Source organism: Alexandromys fortis, unplaced genomic scaffold (assembly GCF_014885135.2).
Source record: "Alexandromys fortis isolate MF-2015 unplaced genomic scaffold, M_Fortis_MF-2015_v1.1 scaffold_155, whole genome shotgun sequence".
Taxonomy (NCBI): domain Eukaryota; kingdom Metazoa; phylum Chordata; class Mammalia; order Rodentia; family Cricetidae; genus Alexandromys; species Alexandromys fortis.
The window spans coordinates 382,960-393,511 of record NW_026068052.1 but is presented as its reverse complement, the minus strand read 5'-3'; the positions used below and the strand labels follow the sequence as shown (position 1 = coordinate 393,511).

Sequence of the window (10,552 nt, the reverse complement as noted above, 5' to 3'; positions counted from 1 at the left end):
GTGTCCTCTTCTTTTTTTTTTTTTTTTTTTCCATTTTTCAAGATAGGATTTCTCTGTGAAACAATCCTGGCTGTCCTGGAACTCACTATGTAGACCTGGCTGGCTCTCACTCAGAGATCCACCTGCCTCTGCCTTTCAAGTGCTGGCATTAAAGGCTCTTTTTTGAGACAGAAAATCCAGTTCCCATGTCACCTCCGGAGAGAGAATGAGAAATAATTCCATTGGAGCCTATTATTCTGTCAGTATGTGAGTCTTTCCCAGACTTAGAATGAAGGTGAGCAGAGACCTTATAGAATGCAAATTTACAGAACTCATTCTCAGGGACCACACAGATGCCAACCCTTGCTCTGTGACCCAAGCGCAAGAGCCTTTGCTGTACCATAGATCCCTTCATTTCCACCCCCTAGTTGCATCCTGGTCCTTTCTATCAAACTAGAGTGCTCACAAGTGAGGGACCCAACTTCTTAGTTAGCTGGGCACCAAGTAGAAATTTGGCTAAATAAATGACATCAGATTCTTCCTTCTCTGTTCCAACAGAGGAAAGGTAGAGAAAGACAGCGGCTTTGGGCCCTGCTGCGAATGGGAGACAGAGAAAGCAGATGGAATAGACTCACCTTGGCCCTAGCTATGAAGACAAGGATCATGTGCGCCTTTGGCATTTAGACTTGGGGCTCCTCCTGCTTTCCTTTGCTCTCCTCTGTTTCCTTCTTTGTTGATGAGAAACATTGTCGGTGGTATTTTGTTTTAGTTTGTTGTTGTTGTTTGCTTGCTTGAGATGAGTCTCTTTCTGTAGCCCTGGCTGGTCTGGATCTCACTATGTAAACCAGTGAACTCACAGAGATCCATCTGCCTGCATCTCTCAAAAGCTGAGATTATAGGCATGTGCCACCAAGCCTAGGACCCTGACTTTTTAAAAAAAAATGTTATGTATGCAAACATGTGCGTGCCCACTATGTGTATGTGTGTATCAGAGGGCAACTTGTGAGAACTGATTCTCTCCTTCCACCATGTGGGTTCCAGGGATCACACTCAGTTCATCAGATCTGGCAGCAGGTGCCTTTGCCTGCAGAGCATGTTGTTAGCCACCACCTACTCCCTAGTACTGAATTTCTAAATGCCTAGCATAGACGGTAACATCATCATTTGCTTTTCCTATCAATTCTTTTTCTTATCCTCTCTCTCTTACATTTACTTGTTTTATTTGTATGTATGTGTGTGCATGCGTGCACATGGATGCATGAAGGCAAGTGGGGGAAGATTGGGGGCAGCCTGCTTGTGGAAGTCAGAAAACAGCTTTTGGTACGTGTGGGTTCTCTCCTATTTTTGCAGCAAGTGCTCTAACTGACTGACTTAACTTGCCAGCCCCATTTCCACATTGTTACCTGATTTTCTCAACCAGGCATGCATGTGGTGCACATATATACATGCAAGCAAACATTCATACACCTAAAATAAAAATAATCTTGGAAAAGATTATTTGTGTGCATGTGTGTGTGTGCCCACAGAAGCCAGAGGTGGTTGTGTATGATCCCTTGGAGCTGGAGTTACAGGCATTTTGAACCACCTGTGTGGGTGCTGGGGTCTGAACTTGGGTCCTCTGATAGACCAGTATTCACTCTTTAAATTTTTGTTTGTTTGTTTGTTTTTGAGACAAGGTTTCTTTCTCTGTATAGTCCTGGCTGTCCTGGAACTCTCTTTGTAGACCAGGCTGACCTCGAACTCAGAGATCTTCTTGCCTCTGCCTCCTGTGCTGGGATTAAAGGTGTGTGCCACCACTGCCTGACTTAAAAATTTTTTTATTATTGTACTCTTTGTGTATGAGTGTTTTGCCCTCATGTATGTCTGTGTACCACATGTACACTTGGTGCCCACGGACCCCAAAAGGGTGTCACATATCCTGAGATTGGAGTTATAGATGGTTGTGAGCTGCCATGGGAGTGCTGGGACTCAAATCAAGGTCTTCTGGAAGATCAGCCAGTGACTGCTTTTAAATGTTGAACCATCGCTTCAATTCTACTGTCTTGGTTTTGTTTTGAAAGATTTATTTATTATGTATACAGTGTTCTGTCTGTATGTATGCTTGTAGGCCAGAAGAGGACACCAGACCTCATTACAGATGGTTGTGAGCGGTTGCTAGGAATTGAACTCCTGACTTCTGGAAGAGCAGGCTTAACTGCTGAGCCATCTCTCCAGCCCATGTTTTGTTTTTAATGAGACAGGATCTTTTTCTGTAATCCAGGTCCACCTGGAATTTGGAATGGTTCTCAGCCTTCCCACACAGGCTTTAGTTAAGGGTATCTCTCCCAACCATTAAGACTAGAAACCAACTCTCACTGGATCCTGCAAAATTCTGAATTAATTTTAATGTCTAAACTTTATTTTGAAACCAGGCACAGAGGTACATCCCTGGAATCCCAACACTTGGAAGGCAGAGGCAAGTGACTCTCTGTGAGTTTCAGGCTAGCCAGGGATGCATAGTAAGACCCTTTGTTTAGCCAGGCAGTGGTGGCACAGGCCTTTAATTCCAGCAACTCAGGAGGCAGAGGCAGGTGGATCTCTGTGAGTTCAAGGCTAGCCTGGTCTACAAGAGCTAGTTCCAGGACAGGCACCAAAGCTACACAGAGAAACCCTGTCTCAAAAAATAAGAATAAATAATTGCAGTCCTGGCTGTCCTGGACCACTCCGTAGACCAGGCTGGCCTTGAACTCACAGAGACCCGCCTGCCTCCCAAGGGCTTGGATTAAGGATTAAAGGCATGCGCCATCACCACCCAGTTTAGATTACCAGTTTAGATGTAACCTAAATCCTAAAACCTAAGGGATCTTTAACAGATGGATATCTTGGTTTTTTGCTTGGTTTTTGTTGTTGTTGACAGAGTCTGTTGTTGACAGAGTAGCCCAGGCAGGTCTCAACTTGCTAGTGGCTAATGATGACCTTGAAAGAATGCTGGGTTCACAGGCTCAGTTCCACTAGTGTTGTTAAGGATTGGACCCAGGACTTCACACATGCTAAGCAAATTCTCTATCAGCTGAACTAAATCTGCATCCCCTCTCCCCTTTTTGAGACAGGGTTTCATAAAGCCCAGGTTGGCCTTGAACTCACCACGTAGCCAAAACTGACTGTGAATTCCTAATCTTCCTGCCTATGCCTCCCAACTTCTGGGATTACAGACATGAGCCACCCCAGCTCAATAAATGACTGTTGAAAAATAGATTTTTTCCTAATGTTTCTGAAAATGTATGACAAAAGGACCAAATTTCTGATAGTTGTTGGATGAGGTAAGAATAATTCTCAAGGATCCTCAGCCAGTGTTTTTCCTCCTTATCTCCCATTCCTTCAAAGCCAGCTCTCCCTCCCCCAGAGAAAGCAAAGGACAATTTTAACTCTTTATTTGAAACAAACAATTCCAGAGACAGAAGGTTAGTTGTGACAATAGTTTCTCACTACAACACAAGGGTGGGCATGGCTCACTGAAGGAACAGGCCAGGCACCTCAGTACAATATATACAATTTAAACAGCGGCTAAACTGGTGACAGTTATAAAAACACAAAAAGAAGGCTGGGGAGCAGCAAAGCCAACAGGGAAAGAACTGGGCACTCCCTCTGCCAAACACTACATTTTCTGGGTCCACAAATGTAAGATGGGGAAAAGAGAAGATGTAGGTAGTAGGAGCAGGACCCTTACCCACAGTTCCTCACCTATCTTTTGACCACAAACCCATCCTGTATGGCCTAGGCCCCCATACAGTAGGCCTGGCTCCGATGATAGGGGGAAAACAACAACATTGGGGAACCCAGCCCCAATCCGAGTCAGAAGGTCATTTCTGCTTTGAGCGCTCTGTTCGTGAAACTAAAGGGAGGCAGTTAGCGGTAAGCATGTTGACACCATGGCTCATGCCGCCCTAAGATAGCAGGAGAGACAAACACATAAACCAAGGGGACAGGAATATGCACAATAGGAGTCTGCTCCCCATACTGAGTCATTCTCTGCCTTCGAGGAAAAGAAAGCATTTGAAACCCTTGAGAAACTACAACACCAGCGGTGCTCAAAGGGCAGGTAAGGGACATGGTGGGGGAAGGGTGCTAACAATCACTTGATTTCAGGAGGGATAAAAGTGTCTGAGCTCTGTGCTTTAGGGAAATGGTCCCCTCATTTATTTCTTATCTCTCAGACAAGACCCTTTCACATGGTACTGGGGAAGAGGAGAGAGAGAGAGAGGACACAGGGCAGAGAAGGCAGCTGGGTTCTTCCCTAGGTCAGACCTAGGAACACAGGGCTTCACCTACATAGACATAGGTCAGGAAACCCAAAGCCAACAGGATCACCAGAGCTATTATCACTCCATCAAAGTCAGGCCCCAGCAGAAAGGGTTCACTGTGAAACATAAGGAAAATGGGCTACCTGGTTCATGTCCATCACAGGGGGACTAGCCCATGAGTACAGAAGATTGGGGCCCCAGGGTTACAAGTGGTATGGGATGTTAAAGCCAGGGATTCCTGGGAAAGGCAGGGAATGAGAAAATAGAAAGAGGCAGCCAGGGGCCTTCAGAATGGATAACATGATTCCTGGGCCAGTTGCCCCACAGGACAGACACTGATGTGAAAGATGGATACAAGGTACCACAAGGGTTTAGTCTAGGTCTTCTTCCCCAGGACGACCAAGTTCCTCATAAATCTCACGCACAGCCAGAATGCGATTAAGCATGCTCTCCAACATGCTTCGGTCCATGGGAATCACAGAATACCAGAGAGGTGACTCCGCAATGCAGGAGCGCTCAGGTTGCAGGTAGAACACATCATTTCGAGTCCTGAGGCTTTCAGGACTACAATAGTGGGGATGAGGGTGGAAGATAGACATTAGTATACCAAGACAGAGCAGGCCTCTTAGGTCCAAGCGGGAAACCATTCCTAGGAACTCACTAACTCACCATTTTGAGAGATAGAACTCATAGAACTTGACGGGGCAGCGGAGGGGATTCATGCGATTCTCACGTTGCTCTAAGATAGTTTCATCTTCCCTCTTCCGTTTCCCAGGACCTGTGTCTATAGTGGAGGGAAATGACCCAGACGCATTAGAACACAGGCCCAATGAGTCACCTCCCAGAGCATAATCAAGGGCACAGAGATAAAGCCACAGGATCAAAAAATACAGCTTCATAAAGAAATAAAATGGTGAATAAAGGAAGGCTAGGAGTGTAGCTAGGTAGAAAAGTGCTCGCCTAGCACATACAAGGTTCTGGGTTCTATTTCTATTACCACAAAAAAAGAGAAAGAAAGGAGGGAGGGAGGGAAGGAAGGAAAGCAGAAGGTTTGTTAGTCTCCACACTAACCAAACATCCTATATATGTACTACTCTGCGGGCTTCTCCAGCTCTTCCTGACAAAGTGTATATAATCCTTCCCAAGTTGACTTCTTAAAGAAGTGATCTCACAAGTCATACAAAACAACTGGTAAACAGTTTGTTGGAAGGTTAGGCTTCCTTTTAGGTCAGATTAAAAATGATGGCCACAACCTTTGCCCATTCATTTATGTAGAGGCACAAAGAAGGGACCTGAAGAATCACACGCAGACAAGACAGAATTCCAGGGCCACAGAGAATGGAAACCAATAGTTTCTTTTGCTCCCTCTGTACAGTCTTGATTTTACTGTTGTACTTGTGTGTATGTGTGAGTGCATACTTTTGTTGGGCATGGACATGAGAGAGCAGGTGCATATGTGCGTATGTGGAGGCCAGAGGTTGACACTGGGTACCTTCCTCTCTCCTGTCTATATTATGTTGAGACAGAGTCTGTTACTGAGCCTGGAGCTCACTGACTAGCAGGACTAGCTGAACAATGAGCTCTGGGGAAACTACCTGTCTCTACCCCTGCTTGCTCCAGCTCTAGGTTATAGACATAGGCCACCATGCCTAGGTTTACATGGGTGCTAAGGGATCCAAACTCAGGACCGCATATTACGTGGCTTGCATGGGTGTTTTATCAACTGAGCCATCTCTCCAGTCTTCAGTACGCAGTTTTTGATTCATTCAAAATTTGTTATTCACTTTCACTTTCAACTCTCCCTGATAGTCAGACATACGTAACAGCTTACTATCTGTCCACTCTCATTCTTTCAAAATACAGCAAGCAAATAAACTGCCTAGAAATGATGAAGATGAGTAACAGGCGTTAACTGCCCTCCTATTATGAAACAGCCAGCCACTGTCTATCAGGACTGTTTTTATCTTTTCTGCAAACACAGAGGGAAGCTGGGGGCAAAGCAGAGGACCAACCTGGCGGGTATGGTGGGAATGCCAGGAAAAGAACATAAAGGGCAGAAGCAAAGGAGGGGAGAGCCTCATACCTCGCCCTTTCCTCTGTCGGACTGGGGCATAGTAGCGGATGCTCACCACCTTTGTGGTGCCCCGAGGAGTGGTACACTTGCGAGACTGCCGTACCACATTAGTGAAAGAGAGCTGCATGTGTTCCTCAGCTGTCTGCAGTCCAAAAAACTTAGTGTTGAAGAACATGAGGGTGTTGAGAAGGACAAAGGGAGAATAGACCCCCAGCTGCTTGCACTCCCAGAGGTGTTCTTCCTCCACACGGGAGAATACAGTATCTGTGATGGACAAAGAGAAAAACAAAGGGGATCGGCTTCCCAAACCCACCTGAGTTCCTATACATCTATACATACATACATTCACTGTAGGCTTCTTACTGCATATAAACCCTGACATCTGAACTACACAGTAGAGCTGGGCAATTTGGGGTAGGTGGTGGTATTGAAACAAGATTTCTCTGTGTAGCCTAGCCTATCCTGGAATTGGGCATTTTTTATATACTATTCATCTGCATGTAACACTTCTCTGACCATCTCCAAGTTATATGCAGGTAGACCTAATGCTTAGGATTCCCACATCTTGGTTTTTATCTTAACTAACCACCCAAACCTGGACTGTCTTTTTTTCTGGTACCAGAGATAAGTCTACAGACCTGAGTCTTTTTTTTTTCCTTTTTAAGAAAAGGGTTCCCCTCTGTAACTCAGACTAGCCTTAAACTTGAGATCTTGTCTCAGTCTCCCAAGAAGCCTGAACTATAGGCACATATCATTACCCCTGGATCAGACTAAGTCTTGCCCTATTCCTCATGTTCCTCTGTTAGTGTTTCCATTTAAATTAAAAAAAAAACCCAAAAAATCAAAAAACAAAAACCAGGGTTTCACTATGTAGGGCTGGCTGGTCCAGAACTCACTATTAAGACCTTGAACTCTCCTAACACTGAGATTAAATGCATATACCACCATGCTTAACTCATGTTCTTTTTTTTTTAAAGTGTCTCACTCTATAGTCCAGGGTGGTCCAGAACTCACAATTTTGCCTCAGCCTCCCTGATGCTGGGATTATAGGCATGCATCACTCCAAGTGGCTCTCTCCTCCTCATGTTCAAGGACAGGGACTCTGGCTCCATTAGCTTGAAACCCTGAGGCAACCAGGTATATACTCCTACCCTTGAACCCTTAGAGACAGGCCAGACAGTACAGGACTCTTATAGTGGTGTGTTGGAAGAAGGGAAGAGAGGAAGAAGGACTTGCTAAGTTCCTGTCCCTTACTGTTGGGAAGGAGTGTGGGCTGCCAGGTACTCAGAGACTTGTTGAGTTCTTGAACGAAAGTCAAGTAGTAAAGGTCCGTGAAAATGTTCACCATTCGGTTATTTTCCAGCAAATACTAGAGAAAGAAAAACAGAAATACATAAAGCCAGACTAGGATCTACAGGAAAGAGAATGATGATGAAAGCTGCAGTCATGGTCCTCGGTAATTAAAGAGGATGGGAGACAACTGCTTGAGTAGATAACCAAGCACACTTTCCCTCAGGTATGACTGCTGGTGGACTGAGGCTTTGCTGAAAGAGGTGGAGCTTGGAGACAGAAGGCCCTCACAAGCTCAGATACCCTTAGCAGGTCCTAGCTGCTAACTTCACCAAGTGAGAACTAAACATTACCCAACTACTCAAGGAACTCAGCCCTCACATCCTTCCTCAAGACTCAAGGGTGATCTAGAGGATCCAGAGAGAAATGGAGACTGGTGCTTGACCAACAGTCCTAGAACGGAGCACTGATTTTAGGAGGCCATTGACATATATTTGTCACAGGAAATTTAGACAAGCTGCCTATTCAGGGGAAGAGACAAGTGACAAAAAGGAGTGGGCTAGAAGCAGTTCAGTAGAATTGTGTATGCTATGTTGAAAGTGATAGAAAACAAGATGGTGTGCAAGAGGTACCTGCTGGATTCCAAGACACAGATAGTAGATACTGTCGGGTTCATATCGTTCACCATTGGGTCGAGTAATTTCTCTCACAAACTGGGCTAGACCGTAGTTGAGCTCAGCAGCCGAACAGGCGAGAATATCCTCTTTGATACGCATGGGTTTGGCTGAAGTGATATGTAATAGAGGTAAATAGGATTAAGAAAACTCTATGTGGAGAATTTTACATAGCTCCACCATTAACCCTTTCGTCACAACTAGCTCCTGAAAAAAAAACCCATCAATTATGAAAGAAGTCCTCAGCCTTGAACCTAGACAGGCTCTCCCTTTAATCTGTAACTGTTCACTGTCTTTACTGGATGGGGAACCCATAAGTGATCACACTCTTACCTACCACTCCTAAACATCTTCAGCTGTTAGTAGGTTAATATAGCCCCTTTCTCTTTCCCTCTCTGTGCCTTTTTTCCTCCCTAGTACTTACGACCAAAGCGTAGCTCATCACCCTTGCTGGTTTCTCCATTGGCATATTTTGACTGGACCCAGCACTTCCAAGCATTAACACCATATGAATAGTTGAGACCAGTACAACTAGGCTGGCTGCTCAAAGAGTCCCGGGAACAGCTTTCAGAAAGCATCAGCCTCTTCTGACCCTGGAAAGGAAGACAATAGGAGGATGGTAACAAAGGCAACAACACCAGGGCACCATGCAGGACAGTGTTCACCATTGGGGATGGGAGCACTGATGTAAGAACACAGAAAGCTACCATGGCAGAAAGCCCAAGAATAGTTTTAATAATCTTGTGAACAAGGGGAAAAGCAAAGTTTGAGCAGATCTCAGTACTTCTAGTGTTGGAGAAAGAAGAACAAGGAAGCTTTCTTGTGTGTCTATAAGAGCAGCCCCACTCCTTCAGATGTCCATTTTCTTTTTGTGGATACAGTAACCCCAGTCCTCACCTTCCTCATGGCTCGAGGAAGGTCCTGTTCAGTAGATACATCCTCAGGCCCTACAAGGCCACAATCAAAGAGGAAGTCTACACTTGGGTTAATGTCCAAAGGATCTAATAGAAGGGAAAGAAAGAAGAAATCAATTTCTTTAGGCCTCAACTCTAAAGTCCTCTCATTCCATCCTTGTTACTTGCTCATTCAACTCAGGAAGAAGCACTTCGTCAGCTTCATTGAATGTAATATATGAAAGGCAGTCAGAGGTACACAAACACCAGACACAGGCTATGCATGTGGCAAAAGACCTTCTAGGCTACAGAATGCATTCAAAACCAACCTGGGCAACTCAAAAGACCCTCTCAAAATAAAAAGCAAAAAATAGGGCTAGGGGGTAGCTCAGTAGTTGAGCTTGCCTAACATACACAGGACCTTGGATTGAATTCCCACAATCAACCACATTGAACACAAGTATTCACAAATTCAAAGCAACGTGAATATACTTAACATGACCGAACTGTACACATAAAATGGTGACAATGGGGACAGGGGAGATGGCTCAGTTGATAAAGTGCTTGCCATGCCAGCATGAGGACCTGAGTTTGATTCCCTAACACACACACATGAGAAGCCAGGAGTGGCAGTATGTACTTGTAATCCCAGCACTGGAGCGGCAAGAACAAGTGGATCCCCGAGGCTTGCTGATCAGCCAGCATAGCCTACTTGACAAATGCCAAGGCAGTGAAAGAGACCTCATCTCAAAAAGGAGGTGAGCAGTGCTTAATGAATGATACCCAAGGTTTCCTCTGGCCTGAACATGGACTTGTATACACATGAACATTCACACATACCCATACACACACACACACTTATATACAACTAAAAATAAAAAACAAAGGGTAGGGGATGTAGCCTAGTAGACATATACCCAGTATACATGAAGGGCTGGGTTCAATCCCCAGTACCATATAAGCTAGGAATGGTGGTACACACCTATAATCCAGGCAGAAGGTTCAGAAATTTAAGCTCATCCTTAGCTACAGAGTAAATTCAAGGACAGTCTGAGCTGAGTTAGTTGAGACTCTATCTCAAAAAACAAAAACTAAAACCACGTACCCTGTCCTGTCTATTTTTGTTTTTTGTTTGTTTGTTTGGTTGGTTGGTTGTTTGGTTGATTTTTTTAAGACCGGGTTTGTCTATGTAGTCATGGCTGTCCTGGAATTCTCTGTAGACCAGGCTGGCTTCAAACTCAGAGATCTCCCTGCCTCTGCCTCCTGAGTACTGGGATTAAAGGCATGTGCCACCACCATTGAACTCCTGTCCTGTCTTTTTTTTTTTTTTTTTTTTGGTTTTTCAAGACAGGGTTTCTCTGT

At 44.8% G+C, this 10,552-nt stretch overlaps 1 protein-coding gene across 6 annotated transcripts in view; it reads right to left on the bottom strand.

The window, feature by feature from the left end:
• Positions 1–3,374: 3,374 nt before the first annotated feature.
• Positions 3,375–10,552, bottom strand: part of Zmym3 (zinc finger MYM-type containing 3) — a 17,019-nt gene continuing 9,841 nt past the window's right edge. For 5 of the 6 annotated variants that reach the window (XM_050119608.1, XM_050119607.1, XM_050119609.1 and 2 more), the window contains exons 19-25: positions 9,195–9,298; positions 8,722–8,890; positions 8,256–8,407; positions 7,588–7,702; positions 6,343–6,597; positions 4,929–5,043; positions 3,375–4,823 (exon numbers count right to left, since the gene is read on the bottom strand). In XM_050119608.1, the coding sequence (XP_049975565.1) occupies positions 4,631–4,823; positions 4,929–5,043; positions 6,343–6,597; positions 7,588–7,702; positions 8,256–8,407; positions 8,722–8,890; positions 9,195–9,298 (1,103 nt within the window). In that variant the 3' untranslated portion in view covers positions 3,375–4,630. The remainder of the gene's footprint in view (positions 4,824–4,928; positions 5,044–6,342; positions 6,598–7,587; positions 7,703–8,255; positions 8,408–8,721; positions 8,891–9,194; positions 9,299–10,552) is intronic. The other variant, XR_007588260.1, reaches the window with a different exon arrangement.